The 17,116-nt window shown below is 42.4% G+C and overlaps 1 protein-coding gene across 4 annotated transcripts in view; it reads left to right on the plus strand.

Annotated features, from left to right (window-relative positions):
• Positions 1-1,430: 1,430 nt before the first annotated feature.
• tmem181 (transmembrane protein 181) overlaps positions 1,431-17,116 on the plus strand; it is a 28,994-nt gene continuing 13,308 nt past the window's right edge. The window contains exons 1-3 of one of the 4 annotated variants that reach the window (XM_061900513.1): positions 1,431-1,744; positions 12,591-12,694; positions 15,616-15,683. In XM_061900513.1, the coding sequence (XP_061756497.1) occupies positions 1,617-1,744; positions 12,591-12,694; positions 15,616-15,683 (300 nt within the window). In that variant the 5' untranslated portion in view covers positions 1,431-1,616. Of the gene's footprint in view, positions 1,745-12,218; positions 12,350-12,410; positions 12,462-12,590; positions 12,695-15,371; positions 15,523-15,615; positions 15,684-17,116 lie in introns of those variants that run through there. The other 3 variants (XM_061900515.1, XM_061900514.1, XM_061900516.1) reach the window with 3 other exon arrangements.

A 17,116-nucleotide genomic window follows, 5' to 3' on the forward strand; every position in this document is an offset into this window, starting at 1 on the left:
TAATCGTTTGACCTCTGTTATTGCCAACAAAGGTTATATTACAAAGTATTAAGTTACATTTTTGTTATTGACCAAATACATATTTTCCACCATAATTTACAAATAAATTCTGTAAAATTCCTGTAATGTGAATTCCTGGATTTTTTTTCACATTCTGTCTCACAGTTGAAGTGTATCTATGATGAAAATGACAGACCTGTCATCATTTTAAGTGGGAGATCTTGCACAATCGGTGGCTGACAAAATATTTTTTTGCCCCACTGTATACTTACAATCCTTTAAAAAAAAAGTTGTTTATGTAATAATATGTTGTTTATCTGAGCCTGCCCTATGATGACTGCGCTCCAAAAGTCACCCTAAGATAGACTCTATCTCACCTGTGATCTTAGTGACGAAAAATTGTATAGAAAATGGATTATGCATCAAACACTCACTCAGTCCTCTTCTGGGCCACCTGGCGTTTGAAGCAAAGCAAGTAATTTCCATCCGTCAGCCGCTACTGGAGCCTATCGGGCTGTACATGGGCGGAAGGCGGCGTGGACCCTGGACAAGTCGCCACCTCATCACAGGGCCAACACAGATAGACAGACATCATTCCCACAACATACAGGTTCATTTAAATCAGGGGTCTCAAGTTTAATTTGCCTGGGGGCCACTGGATGCAGAGTCTGGGTGAGGCTGGGCCGCAAGAAAAGATTTCTTAAAAAAATGTTTTTTAAATGTCTTTTTTATTTCCAACACAAAATAAAATCAAAATATAAATGAACAAAATAGGAATTAAGAAATGTGAGGCAATGCAAATTAAATAATACAAATTTAAAAAAAATGTTTGAATTGGTCCAGGTTATCAGGGACTGTTATTTCTGACGGACAGGTGTTGCGGTTTGACTGCAGCCAGGCACGTAAGAAAACCCTCGTGTCCATGGCGACATCTCTGTCGCTTTCACTCATTTGCCGCTTTTCCACTAACGCAGGGGTAGGCAACCCAGAACGTTGAATGAGCCATTTTGGACCCAAATAACACAACGCTGTCAAGCGCCATTCATATAAAACTCGGGGGCCGCGTTAACATTAAACTTTCATATAAAGGTGGGGGCCTCAAAATAACGTCTCGCGGGCCGCGTGTCTGAGACCCCTGATTTAAATCAATATATTTTTTAGCTAAATAATTCCCGTTATTCCTATCCAGCCTTACTTCTTATCAATAAAATCCTCCTAATTTAGATATTTGTTTTTTTTAATATTATTTTGAGACAGCCCTCAAGCAATGTATAAAATGATTTTCAAAAAGAGGCGGACTGTGACGTCATCAGCAGCTGTTTCTCTGTCCGCGGTGCTGAAGTCTTGTCACGTGACCTTACTCGACGATTAGCTTTCGCCCACACTACCTGATTGTTTTTGCTCTCTTTTTGTCCCTCTCTCTTCCGCACTGTTGACAGCACACAAACAAAATTGCTGCGGGAGCACTCTTATTTCAAGCTCCCGTCGCTGCAGACGAACCATTTTAGTTGTCTTTGTGTGTCCCCCCTCCCCTCTCCCTGGTTCTGCTGCTAATTTCCCTCCCAATCTCCCATCGCCATTTTTTATTTCCATCTTTCACTCGACACGGTGGAGTCATGGACGCCGCTGACTACTTGGAAAATCCTCTTTACAGCGAGCTCAAACAATTCTGCCGGAAAGTACAGGAAGCCTACTGCGAGCTCAAAGAGGACCTGACACCTTACCGCGATGATCGCTTTTACAGGTACGTCACCTTCTAAACATGCACATATACAGTCAATGGACGGTATGACGCTATATGTATTGCAGTGTGTACGCAGGGAGTCTTCTGTGTTATTCAACTAAACAACATTTACACGGGGAATGCAACCCAACAATAGGCCTTTATATAAATCAAGTGTTGTCTGTCCTTTTTAATACTAAAAAATACACGCAAATTATTTTTGTATTCACATATTGTGTGCTGGACCTCAAAATAAATATTTAAATGTAATTGTTCCAAATATAACTTTTACATAATACAATGCGGTAGAATTAAACATCACAAATCGCTCCCACACACATAAAGTTCGTACATTCATTGTACACACATACATACTGTATACACATACTGTTCATATACATCCACTGTACAAACATATACACATACTGTTCATATACATTCACTGTACAAACATATACACATACTGTTCATATACATTCACTGTACAAACATACACATACTGTTCATATACATTCACTGTACAAACATATATATATATATACGTACTGTACACATACACTCACTGTACAAACATACACATTCGGTACATATACATTCATTGTACAAACATACATATACACATTCTGTACATTTCCCTTCACTGTAAAAACATACATATACACTTACTGTACAAACATACATATATACATCCTGTACATATACATTCACTGTAGAAACATACAAACCCCATTTCCATATGAGTTGGGAAATTGTGTTAGATGTAAATATAAACGGAATACAATAATTTGCTAATCATTTTCAAACCATATTCAGTTGAATATGCTACAAAGACAACATGTTTGATGTTCAAACTGATAAACATTTTTTGTGTGTGCCAATAATCATTAACTTTATAATTTGATGCCAGCAACACCGGACAAAGAAGTTGGGAAAGGTGGCCTTAAATACTGATAAAGATGAGGATTGCTCATCAAACACTTATGTGGAACATCCCACAGGTGTGCAGGCTAATTGGGAACAGGTGGGTCCCATGAAATCAGCTTCCCAAAAGATGCTCAGTCTTTCACAAGAAAGGATGGGGCGAGGTACACCCCTTTGTCCACAACTGCGTGAGCAAATAGTCAAACAGTTTAAAAACAACATTTCTGAAAGTGCAATTGCAAGAAATTTAGGGATTTCAACATCTACAGTCCATAATATCATCAAAAGGTTCAGAGAATCTGGAGAAATCACTTTACGTAAGCGGCATGGCCAAAAACCAACATTGAATGACTATGACCTTCCATCTTTCAGACGGCACTGTATCAAAAACCAAAATAAATCTCTAAAGGATATCACCACATGGGCTCAGGAACACTTCAGAAAACCACTGTCACTAAATACAGTTTGTCGCTACATCGGTAAGTGCAAGTTAAAGCTCTACTATGCAAAACGAAAGCCATTTAGCAACTACATCCACAAACGCCGCCAGCTTCTCTGGGCCCGAGATCATCAAAGATGGACTGATGCAAAGTGGAGGTGTTCTGTGGTGTGACGAGTCCACATTTCAAATTGTTTTTGGAAATATTCGAAATCGTGTCATTCGGACCAAAGGGGAAGCGAACCATCCAGACTGTTATCGACGCAAAGTTCCAAAGCCGGCATCTGTGATGGTATGGGGGTGTATTAGTACCCGAGGCATGGGTAACTTACACATCTGTGAAGGCAACATTAATGCTGAAAGGTACATACAGGTTTTGGTACAACATATGCTGCCATCTAAGCGCCGTCTTTTTCATGGACGCCCCTGCTTATTTCAGCAAGACAATGCCAAGCCACATTCAGCACGTGTTACAACAGCGTGGCTTCGTAAAAAAAGAGTGCGGGTACTTTCTGGCCCGCTTGCAGTCCAAACCTGTCCCCCATCGAAAATGTGTGGCGCGTTATGAAGCGTAAAATACGACAGCGGAGACCCCGGACTGTTGAACGACTGAAGATCTACATAAAACAAGAATGGGAAAGAATTCCACTTTCAAAGCTTCAACAATTAGTTTCCTCAGTTCCCAAATGTTTATTGAGTGTTGTTAAAAGAAAAGATGATGTAACACAGTGGTGAACATGCCCTTTCCCAACTACTTTGGGTTGTGTTGCAGCCATGAAATTCTAAGTTAATTATTATTTGCAAAAAAAAAATAAAGTTTATGAGTATGAACATTAAATATCTTGACTTTGTAGTGCATTCAATTGAAAATGGGTTGAAAAGAATTTGCAAATCATTGTATTCCATTTATATTTACATCTAACACAATTTCCCAACTCGTATAAAAACAGGGTTTGTACATATACACATCCTGTACATATACATTTACTGTACAAACATATATATATACATATATATATATACTGTATGTACTGTACATATACACTCACAGTACAAACATACATATACACATACACATTCGCTGTACAAACATACATATACACATTCGGTACATATACATTCACTGTAAAAACATACATATACAGTATACATACTGTACATATACATTCACTGTACAAACATACATATATATACATACTGTACATATACATTCTGATTGATTGATTGATTGATTTAAACTTTTATTAGTAGATTGCACAGTTCAGTACATATTCCGTACAATTGACCACTAAATGGTAACACCCGAATAAGTTTTCAACTTGTTTAAGTCGGGGTCCACGTTAATTCACTGTACAAATATACATATATACATACTGTACAGTTAAATTCACAGTACAAACATACATACTGTATATACGTACTGTACATATACACTCACTGTATAAACATACATATACACATATACATTCACTGTACAAACATACATATACACATTCAGTACATATACATTCACTGTACAAACGTACATATATACATACTGTACATATACATTCACTGTACAAACATACAGCTTCATGCTGCCTGTGCTAACTAAATACAGAGTCTCGGAAAGCTGGCGTGCACAAGCGATCCCTCAGAAAGCTGGCGTGCACATCACTTGTGCACGCCAGCTTTCCGAGACTCTTATTTTGTTAGCGCACGCAGCATGAAGCAGGGCTTTTATTGTGAAGATAGGAAATGTGCAGTCGCCCTTTAGAGTTTTGACGGAAGGGACGGCGCGAAAGTCTGTTGAAATAAAAAGTGTTTCTCGCCTTCCTCTCTGTCATTTTTTCATAATAATGAACTGGCAGCAGCCAGCGTCATCTCACAAGACCCTCGGGTGCCGTGAATGTCAATCAAGCAAGCTACGGAATTTGCCGCCAATGTTTTTCTTGTAAAGTGTATGGAAGCTGGATGAATTAGATGCCAAAAACCGGCGTTATCATCATTACTGTCTGACTCCAATCAATGCAAGTCATCAGAATCAGGTAATACACCAACTTATATTCTTGTCTTTGTGAAAGAAAGACATCTATATGTGTTACACATGCTTGCATTATCATTAAACACATTTAACTTGTTTACAAAAAATGTCTCTTTCATAAATAAATAAATATAAATGATATATATAAATGAGGTAGATCCCCTCGAGTTGGTCAATTGAAAAGTAGCTTGCCTGCAGAAAAAGTGTGGGCATCCTTGCTGTACAAATACATAAATACACTCATGCATATAATCCAATTTCTTCAAACATAATAACGTTGTTGCACCAGGGTAAACTGGGTAACACATGGCCCACTGACAAAGCTTAACCTATTGTTACTATAACAATCTACAGGGTTAATATAGCCTGCTTCTCTTTCTTCCCCTCCATTTATCTGCTTTCTTTTGTATTTGAAGTTATCATTACGTATTGTTGCATTTGAAACAATTGTATTGTTGATAACAGGGGTAATTATTGTTATTATTCATTATCAATAGTGCTTTTTCGATTGGTATTTGTATTGCTCCATTTGTATTTTTATTGTATGTATCATTATTTATTTCACTAACGGCTTCTTTGCTATAACTTTTACCATCATATTTGTTACATATCCTATTTGGTGATGTTGTTGTTATTGTTGTGTTTGCTGTTATTCAAATACCAAAAGTGTAAAACCGAAGTAGATAAACAACCCAATAATAATAACCTCAAATCACTCCTTTCAAGGCTTCACGGTGGCAGAGGGGTTAGTGCATCTGCCTCACAATACGAAGGTCCTGCAGTCCTGGGTTCAAATCCAGGCTCGGGATCTTTCTGTGTGGAGTTTGCATGTTCTCCCCGTGAATGCGTGGGTTCCCTCCGGGTACTCCGGCTTCCTCCCACCTCCAAAGACATGCACCTGGGGATAGGTTGATTGGCAACACTAAATTGGCCCTAGTGTGTGAATGTGAGTGCGAGTGTTGTCTGTCTATCTGTGTTGGCCCTGCGACGAGGTGGCGACTTGTCCAGGGTGTACCCCGCCTTCCGCCCGATTGTAGCTGAGATTGGCGCCAGCGCCCCCCGCGACCCCGAAAGGGAATAAGCGGTAGAAAATGGATGGATGGGCACTCCTTTCAACATTCAAAAGGCAATGCAATAAATTAAGAAATAAGACAAACAACCTGAATAAATCCTTAAAAAGAAATTACATCAATGACAAAATAGAGGAAAACACAAATAAGCCACGTTAGCTCTGGATACTTCTCAACAACCAGCTTCCTGGATGCAGCCAGAAACTTAAAACCAGACTCACCAACATCAACATCAAGGAGGGTTACTCCCCCATAACAGACAAAATGGAGGTAGCAAGCAGACTTAACACCTTTTTCACCAGCATAGCCACATCTCTCGTTAACAAGCTGTCCCATCACTCTGGTCGCTTTGGTGTAGAACACATTAAATCCTTCTATAGAAAACTAGGATTAATCAACAACAATTTCAAATTAGAAATGGTCTCAGCTGACAAGGGGCTTAATAAATTGAGCGCGCTCCACCCAAACAAGGCCACCTGTTGGGATGTCGCATGGCTGCAGTTGTGTGACCTCAAGTATGCAAAAATCCAGGAGAGCAGGAAGCAGGTAAGATGATTTTAATTTCATCAAAGTAAAAGATATAAACAGAAAGCAGTCTTGCATGGAGATGTTCCCAACATAGTTTTAACTTCGAGCACTGAGGAGTGCTCGAGTGAAACATAAATAGACCCATGTTGATTGACCGCAGCTGAGGACCGCTGCCAATCAACGGCGAGTGTGACAAAAACAGTGCTCAGCGGAGTAAACAGGAAGTATGACAAAATAAGAGCACTGAACAGGAAACAAAGTACAAAACACGAAAAACTATCAGAAAGTAAGTGACAGATCGTTACAGGACCTCCCCCTCAAGGAACAGATACCAGATGTTCCCTGGAAAAGAAAAATGGAAAAAAATGTCCACAAAGTAAGGGAGGATGGAAGGAGGATTTGGTGGAAGGTCGCCAAACCTCGTGTCCCCGCAGCCAGCGAGGGAAAGTCAGGTGGCGACGGCGCGTAGAGCGCCGCTGGAACTGGCGGGGCGGGCGGCCACGGAACAGCCACATCATTGGCCGAAAAAGAGACGAGTGCATCCCGCGAGGAGGACGCCCAGGGCACGGCCACATCCGCGGCTGACGTGGAGGCGGGCGCGCTGAGGCAGGCCCGGAGACAGCAGACAAAGCGGCGGGGGCTGCAGCCAAAACAGATACCTCTGCAGGAGGCGGCTGAGGAGCCGATGTTGGTGCCGGCGTGGAAGCGGCAGACGTCATCGGCGGCGTGGAAGCGGCAGACGTCATCGGCGGCGTGAAAGCGGCAGACGTCATCGGCGGCGTGAAAGCGGCAGACGTCATCGGCGGCGTGAAAGCGGCAGACGTCATCGGCGGCGTGAAAGCGGCAGACGTCATCGGCGGCGTGAAAGCGGCAGACGTCATCGGCGGCGTGAAAGCGGCAGACGTCATCGGCGGCGTGAAAGCGGCAGACGTCATCGGCGGCGTGAAAGCGGCAGACGTCATCGGCGGCGTGAAAGCGGCAGACGTCATCGGCGGCGTGAAAGCGGCAGACGTCATCGGCGGCGTGAAAGCGGCAGACGTCATCGGCGGCGTGAAAGCGGCAGACGTCATCGGCGGCGTGAAAGCGGCAGACGTCATCGGCGGCGTGAAAGCGGCAGACGTCATCGGCGGCGTGAAAGCGGCAGACGTCATCAACGGCGTGATTGTTGCAGATGTCATCGGCGGCGTGAAAGCGGCAGATGACGCCGGGCGAGGAGCAGCAAATGCTGGCCGAGGAATAGCGGATGCCGGCGGTGACGAAGCCCGGCGTGGTGCTGCTCTTGGCGGCGTTGGAACCGTGCGTAGTGCCGGCGTTGGGGCTCGGCGTGGAGCCGGCGTTGGGGCTCGGCGTGGAGCCGGCGTTGGGGCTCGGCGTGGAGCCGGCGTTGGGGCTCGGCGTGGAGCCGGCGTTGGGGCTCGGCGTGGAGCCGGCGTTGGGGCTCGGCGTGGAGCCGGCGTTGGGGCTCGGCGTGGAGCCGGCGTTGGGGCTCGGCGTGGAGCCGGCGTTGGGGCTCGGCGTGGAGCCGGCGTTGGGGCTCGGCGTGGAGCCGGCGTTGGGGCTAGGCGTGGAGCCGGCGTTGGAGCTGTGCGAAAGCCCGCTAGGGACGTAGATGTCTCCGTGGAAGGAGACGCTGGCGGGGATGACAGCGGTGTGTGCCTGGCTGCACCGCAGTGTATAGTGGGCCCCCCTCCACTAGGTGGCTGCCAGACACCGTTCACACATGCGGGAAAACGTGCCTGCTCGTCGGAGTCCCCCGGTGCGAAAACCAGGGACGGGCGGGAGGGGACCAGGAGGAGGGACGAAGACACGTCCCGTGCCAAGTCCCAGCAGGAGGACAAAAGCGACCTCACTGTGGGCTCCACTGGAGCTCTCGGCGGACCAAAAAAGAGAGCGGGAGCTGGCAAAAAGAGCAGCCGGGGAGCAGCCGCTGGAAGCTGCGTAGGAGCAGGGAGAAGCAGCTCAGCAGACGACGGGAAGGATGGCGGCGGCGGACGTGCCGGTCGGAGAGCCGCAGTCGGCGACGGAGCCGCAGGAGCCGCGAGACGTGAAGGAGGAGGCGGGCGCGCCGGTCGGTGAGCCGTAGCCGGCAGCGTTGCCGAGAGGAAGGATGGCGGCGGAGGACGCGCCGGTCGGAGAGCCGTAGCCGGTAGCGTTGCCGCGGGAGCCGCGAGGCATGCAGGAAGTGGCGGACGCGCCGGTCGGAGAGCCGAAGCCGGTGGCGTTGCCGCGGGGAGAGGGTCCGCGTCTGTAGGCTGGGACCGCACAAACCTGGCCTTCAAGTCCTCCAGGAATTGTGCGGTCCAGAACGTCGGCTGAGGATTGCCGACAGGGATTCTCGCGAGGTCACAATTTTCTGGCTCGAAGTTACTGTTGGGATGTCGCATGGCTGCAGTTGTGTGACCTCAAGTATGCAAAAATCCAGGAGAGCAGAAAGCAGGTAAGATGATTTTAATTTCATCAAAGTAAAAGATATAAACAGAAAGCAGTCTTGCATGGAGATGTTCCCAACATAGTTTTAACTTCGAGCACTGAGGAGTGCTCGAGTGAAACATAAATAGACCCATGTTGATTGACCGCAGCTGAGGACCGCTGCCAATCAACGGCGAGTGTGACAAAAACAGTGCTCAGCGGAGTAAACAGGAAGTATGACAAAATAAGAGCACTGAACAGGAAACAAAGTACAAAACACGAAAAACTATCAGAAAGTAAGTGACAGATCGTTACACCACCGGCCTTGACAATATCCCTTCCAGATTCCTCATGGACTCTGCCACCACCATTGCCCCAATAATCACACATATAATAAACCTCTCAATCGAACAAGGCCAAGTACCTAAGGATTTTAAAATAGCAAGAGTAACCCCCCTTTATAAAAAAGGAAGCAAATTAGAACCTGGTAACTACCGACCTGTTTCTATTCTCAGTTCCATTTCGAAAGTAATGGACAAAATAGTTTATGAACAGTTGGATAGATACCTTGCTACTAAAAAACTCATGTGCAAATTCCAATCCGGCTTCAGAACTAACCACAGCACTGACACATGCCTTCTCTATCTGACTGACCACATCAGACATGAGGTGGACGCGGGCAAATACTGCGGCATGGTCATGCTGGACATTCAGAAGGCCTTTGAGACCGTTAACCACGCTATACTTTTGGATAAGCTCAGAGCAATCGGATTCGATAAAACCTCATCGAGCTGGATGCAATCTTACTTGGAGGGGAGGAAACAGGTGGTAGAGGTGAACAACACTGTGTCCCCCCCAACCCCCTCTCAGTAAGCTGTGGAGTCCCCCAAGGCAGTATATTAGGACCTTTACTGTTTCTTATATACGTAAATGACATGCCATCAGCATCCATCCATCCATCCATTTTCTACCGCTTATTCCCTTTTGGGGTCGCGGGGGGCGCTGGCGCCTATCTCAGCTACAATCGGACAGAAGGCGGGGTACACCCTGGACAAGTCGCCACCTCATCGCAGGGCCAACACAGATAGACAGACAACATTCACACTCACATTCACACACTAGGGCCAATTTAGTGTTGCCAATCAACCTATCCCCAGGTGCAAGTCTTTGGAAGTGGGAGGAAGCCGGAGTACCCGGAGGGAACCCACGCATTCACGGGGAGAACATGCAAACTCCACACAGAAAAATTGACTGCAGGACCTTCGTATTGTGAGGCAGACACACTAACCCCTCTGCCCCCGTGAAGCCCATGCCATCAGCATGCGACTGTGAATTGTTTCTGTTTGCAGATGACTCGACCCTGCTGGTATCCGGCAAGGACAAATCACAGGTGGAACAAATCCTGAGTGCTGAACTCCTTAGTGTTTGCACCTGGCTCGCTGACAACAAGCTATCCATACACTTAGGTAAAACGGAATCCATCCTATTTGGGTCCCACATCAACCTTAAGAAAGTCAGTGACTTCACTATAAAAGTGGGTGACATTGTTATCACCAGGAAAGATGAGATCACCTACCTAGGTTCCATTCTAGAGGCCAGTCTTTCCTGAGATAAAATGGCAACCAAGGTCATCAAAAAGGTCAACCAAAGAACGAGTTTTCTCTGCAGAATCTCCTCTCTGGTCAACAAAAGCACCTTAAAGATTCTAGCGGGAACTCTCATTCAACCCTTTTTCGATTACGCTTGCACCTTCTGGTACCCCAGCACCTCCAAAACCCTCAAATTTAGACTCCAAACATCCCAGAACAAGCTAGTCCGGTTACTTTTAGACCTCCACCCCAGATCACACCTCACTCCAACCCACTTCTCCAAAGTGGGCTGGCTCAAGGTGGAGGACAGAGTAAGACAACTTGCACTGAGGCTAGTCTATAAAATCCGCTACACCTCCCTGATACCGAAGTACATGTCAAACTACTTCCTTAACGTAAATGACCGCCATAACCACAACACCAGGGGTAGCTCCACAAACCACGTTAAACCCAGATTCCGATCTAACAAAGGTATTAACTCATTTTCTTTCTATGCCACATCAATGTTAAATGCACTTTACCATGAATTGATTAACGTGGACCCTGACTTAAACAAGTTGAAAAACTAATTCGGGTGTTACTTATTTAGTGGTCAATTGTACGGAATATGCAGTGAACTGTGCAATCTACTAATAAAAGTATCAATCAATCAATCAAAACTCCCAACAGGTGTAAAAGAAAGTGCATCTCTATCCTCCTTCAAAACCGCTCTAAAACAACACCTCCAGGCAACTTTAACCCTTTGTTAATACCCTCCTTCATTCATATCCCATCTCCCCAGATTGTAAATAACCTAATGTAAATAATCAAATGTTTTTCTAATGTATATACTTGTTCTTATACTATCTGAACTCACTATGTTCTCTGCTGGCTGTACATATCCTACCAAGTAAGACCTACACTGTTTCAATGTCCATTTATCTGTTGATCCAATTGTTGATGACTGAAGTACTGATATCAACCAAAGCTCCTCACCCACCCCATAGATTGTAAATAATGTAAATAATTCAATGTATATACTATGATGATTAACTTGTGTGATGACTGTATTATGCTGATAGTATATGTTTGTACCATGAATTGATTAACGTGGACCCCCACTTAAAAAAGTTGAAAAACTTGTTCGGGTTTTACCATTTAGTGGTCATTTGTACGGAATATGTACTGTACTGTGCAATCTACTAATAAAAGTTTCAATCAATCAATCAATTGTTTTTGTCTGTCTATCTTATCCCCCTCTTGTCCCCACAATTTCCTCCTCTGTCTTCCTTTTTTTTTCCCATCCCCTCTTGCTCCAGCCCGGCTGCACCAAACAATAATATAAATCCATTTAATAAAGTCAAATAAAAATATGGCAACAAGAGAAGTATCTCACACTTCTCTTTTTTAAGTATATTTTTACAGCCGATATGGGCATCTACATTAACTATATGATTTACCTGAGAAGCTAGACAGGACAATTTTTTTTTTAAATAGATAACGTATTTACATTCCGGCGATGTCGTATTGCGCATGCGTTAAATACGCCCCCCGCCCCCTGATCTCCCCGTCACCTTTGATGACGTAGCACTTCCGTGTTGTTTTAGAACGCGGATGTCTCAGTCTTTTCTCACCGCCGAACGGCTCTCAAACTGGATACATGGATTTGTAAGTGTTGAATATATTAGGTGGAACCACTATAATATGTGTCACTTTAACTGTATACCTAATAAGTGTGACAACTACCGGACACTTCCACCTACCATATGGCACTCATAGCGTAAGCTAACGTGTAAACTACTGTAATGTTGTCATACCTGCACCTGGCGATTACAGGCAAATGTCACTCTGCGAGCAAAATGTGTTTTTCCCTGATGGTTTAATGTCTATTATATTTCTCCCCACATAGATTGGCGCCCATGCGTCTGTACACTCTGTCTAAAAGGCACTTTGTGTTGGTCTTCGTGGTGTTCCTTGCTTGTTTCGGACTCACAGTCTTGATTGGAATTGCAGGTAAGGTTATTGCACGAAATGAAGATACAGTAAAATAAACAGACAGTACAGTACCACATAGATCTGTGGTTCTCAACCTTTTTTCAGTGATGTACAAACCCCGTTTCCATATGACTTGGGAAATTGTGTTAGATGTAAATATAAACGGAATACAATGATTTGCAAATCATTTTCAACCCACATTCAATTGAATATGCTACAAAGACATCATATTAAATGTTCAAACTGATAAACATTTTTTTTTTTTTTTTGCAAATCATTAACTTTATAATTTGGTCCCAGCAACACGTGACAAATAAGTTGGAAAAGGTGGCAATAAATACTGATAAAGTTGAAAAATGCTCATAAAACACTTACTTGGAACATCCCACAGGTGTGCAGGCTAATTGGTAACAGGTGGGTGCTATGATTGGGTATAATAGCAGCTTCCAGGAAATGCTAAGTAATTCACAAACAAGGATAGGGCAAGGGTCACCAATTTGTAAGCAAATTGTTTAAAAGTTTTAGAACATTTCTCAACGAGCTATTGCAAGAAATTTAGGGATTTTACCATCTACGGTCTGTAAAATCATCAAAAGGTTCAGAGAATCCGGAGAAATCATTGCACGTAAGCAATGATATTACGGACCTTTGATCCCTCAGGCGGTACTGCATCAAAAAAACGACACCAGTTTGTAAAGGATATCACCACATGGGCTCAGGAACACTTCATAAAACCACTGTCAGTAACTAGAGTTGGTTGCTACATCTGTAAGTGCAAGTTAAAACACTGCTATGCAAAGCAAAAGCCATTTATCAACAACACCAAGGAACGCCGCTGACTTCTCTGGGCCCGAGCTCATCTAAGATGGACTGATGCAAAGTGGAAAAGTGTTCTGTGGTCTGACGAGTCCACATTTCAAATTATATTTGGAAACTGTGGACGTGGTGTCTTCCGGAACGAAGAGGAAAATAACTATCCAGATTGTTATAGGCGAAAAGTTCAAAATCCAGCATCTGTGATGGTATGAGGGTGTATTAGTGCCCAAGGCATGGGTAACTTACACATCTGTGAAGGCACCATTAATGCTGAATGGTCCATACAAGTTTTGGAGCAACATATGTTGTCATCCAAGCAACGTTATCATGTATGCCCCTGCTTATTTCAGCAAGACAATGCCAAGCCACGTGTTACAACAGTGTGGTTTTGTAGTAAAAAAGTGCGGGTACTTTCCTGGCCCGCCTGCAGTCCAGACCTGTCTCCCATGGAAAATGTGTGGCGAATTATGAAGCGTAAAATACGACAGCGGAGACCCTGGACTGTTGAATGACTAAAGCTCTACATAAAACAAGAATGGCAAAGAATTCCACTTTCAAAGCTTCAACAATTAGTTTCCTTGGATTCCAAAAGTTTATTGAGTGTTGTTAAAAGAAAAGGTGATGTAACACAGTTGTGAACATGCCCTTTCCCAACTACTTTGGCACATGTTGCAGCCATGAAATTCTAAGTTAATTATTATTTGCAAAAAAAATAAAGTTTCTGAGTTTGAACATCAAATATCTTGTCTTTGTAGTGCATTCAATTGAATATGGGTTGAAAAGGATTTGCAAATCATTGTATTCCGTTTATATTTACATCTAACACAATTTCCCAACTCATATGGAAACGGGGTTTGTACCCCTTGTGAACATTTTTTTAACTCAAGTACCCCCTAATCAGGGCAAAGCATTTTTGGTTGACAAAAAGAGATAAGTAAAATACAGCACTATGTCATCAGTTTCTGATTTATTAAATTGGATAACAGTGCAAAATAATACTCATTTGTAGTGGTCTTTCTTGAACTATTTGGGGAAAAAATATATAAAAATAACTTGTTGAAAAATAAACAGGTGATTCAATTATAAATAAAGATTTCTACACATAGAAGTAATCATCAACTGGAAGTGCCTTCTTTGGGGATTGTAATAGAGATCCCTCTGGATTCATAAAATTAATTCTAAACATTTCTTCACAAAAAAAGAAATCTTTGACATCAATATTTATGGAACATGTCCACAAAAAATCTTGCTGTCAACACTGAATATTGCATTGTTGCATTTCTTTTCACATTTTATGAACTTACATTCATATGTTGTTGAAGTATTATTTAATAAACATATTTATAAAGGATTTTTGGATTGTTGCTATTTTTAGAATATTTTAAAAAAATCTCACGTACCCCTTGGCATACCTTCAAGTACCCCCAGGGGTACGCGTACCCCCATTTGAGAACCACTGATAGATAAAACTGCCTTTATTCAAAGTTCAACTTCACATACTAATACTGTAGTTGTGTTCTCTTGTATTTTATTGATAGATTGATAGATAGATAGATAGATAGAAAAAATATTACAATAAGAATACCAATTAAAAAGCAACAATGAGTATAAAAATATAACAGTAAAATAAGAATATAACAACAGAAAGTAGGCAGTAGTGACCATATTATGAAAAAGTATTGCACTGTTATTGTTTTGCATCCCCTGTCTTCCAAGTAACCCCTTCCCATCCAGAGAGGAGTTGTACAGTCTAATGGTGTGTGGGACGAAGGAGTTTTTTAGTCTATTAGTCCTGCACTGAACAGGCTCCTCTGGCTACTGATAACTGTATGCAGAGGGTGACTGGCATCATCCAGGATGCTCACTAGTTTTTCCACAGTCCTCTTCTCTGCCACCGTCACCAGTGAGTCCAGTTTTATTCCGATCATAGAACCGGCCCGCCTGATCAGTTTCTCCAGTCTGGAGCTATCCTTCTTCGATGTACTGAAGCACACTATAATGTAGTACAGAACACTGGCAACCACAGACTGGTAATACATCCACAAGAGTTTAACTGGTTACTGTTTATAATCACCTGCCCTTTATTGCCTTTTGGAAAGGAAATAATGTTTTGTTTTCGTTAGGTCCAAAGATTCTTTCCGAGCAGATGCACAATGGGGATCAGTTTCTTGCCAAGAATGTCTCCGTTAAGGTAATGTCAAAAGGTCCACTATAGTTACTGGGTTTGAAGTGGTTGGTGGGTAGTACTGGGCGATATGGACGAAAAGTAATATCTCGAATTACATTTTTACTTGAACTCGATTTTGATATATATGTCGATATATTTTCCGGTAAAAATATTTTCATAAAGATAAACATTTTTGAGCGAGATTCAGTGAAATTGAAGTGAATGACAACTGTACTGTAAACAGTCAAGTGTGTTTTTTTTATTAACCCAGTCAGTCAAGATGGGTATTCACAGCACAGAAAATAAACTGTTTAAATAGCACAGAATTACATAACATAAACAAAATTAAAAAAAACAGAGAATGTATACATAAAGTAGGTAAATATTCTTTCTACATAAAATAAGTAACATACCGGTAGCTGTGCAAATAATAATGTATCAAACTCGGATAAAAAATACATTTGCAGGCAGGCACTTTTTATTTCCCAGTCGAGAATGTAATGGACTGTCACACACGTGCGGTTCTAGTCAGCGCCAAGTAAGTGACTTGACTTAATTGTGCGGCTATGATCTACATTTTATCCTTCTAACAATTTAAGTTATTGTTATATATTAAGTTTATTGAATTCTTTTAGTGGCATTCTTATTGATATTGTTTTATGATTATATTTTAAATGGGGCCCCAAATACTCCTTCTTACTATTCCAATTAGGGCTGGGCGATATGGCCTTTTTTTAATATCTCGATATTTTTAGGCCATATCACAATATATATCTTGATATTTTGCCTTAGCCTTGAATGAACACTTAATACATATAATCACAGCAGTGTGATGATTATATGTGTCTACATTAAAACATTCTTGTTCATACTGCATTAATATATGCTCATTTTAAACTTTCATGCAGAGAGAAAAATCACAACTAAGTCAATTGACCAAAACTGTATTTATTAAACAGTTATTAAGCAGTGGCACAAACATTCATGTCATTTCAAAACAGAAAGTGCATGGTTGTCAGAGACATTTTAAAACAAGCTATTAGTGCACGATGTCACGAAGATGACATCAAATCAACACTAAATTAAAGTGCAATTTTTGTACAGAACGTCACTACAATAGTTTAAAACAAATAAAGTGCACTTTGTGCATGATGTCACACAAAATATTTCAATCACTGTCAAAAATGAGCTGCATAATAGGAAATCAAATCGCTATGTGGTAAGTTCTTGCGGACGTTATCTCCTTATGTTGTTCGCAATTTTTTTCATACTGTGTTGATGTGGACATGGTTGCCTCTGCATTTTGTTGGTGTGGCACCGAACAGAGATGTTGACATGCGGAGTAAGCACTATTCATTCTCGAGCAAGTGACTTTTCAAATGATGCTACACATTAGCAGTAATGCTACTTTTTGTAGCAACACTTTTGCCCCACACTTGACAAATTACGGTTGTCTG

Source organism: Nerophis ophidion, linkage group LG05 (assembly GCF_033978795.1).
Source record: "Nerophis ophidion isolate RoL-2023_Sa linkage group LG05, RoL_Noph_v1.0, whole genome shotgun sequence".
Lineage (NCBI taxonomy): Eukaryota > Metazoa > Chordata > Actinopteri > Syngnathiformes > Syngnathidae > Nerophis > Nerophis ophidion.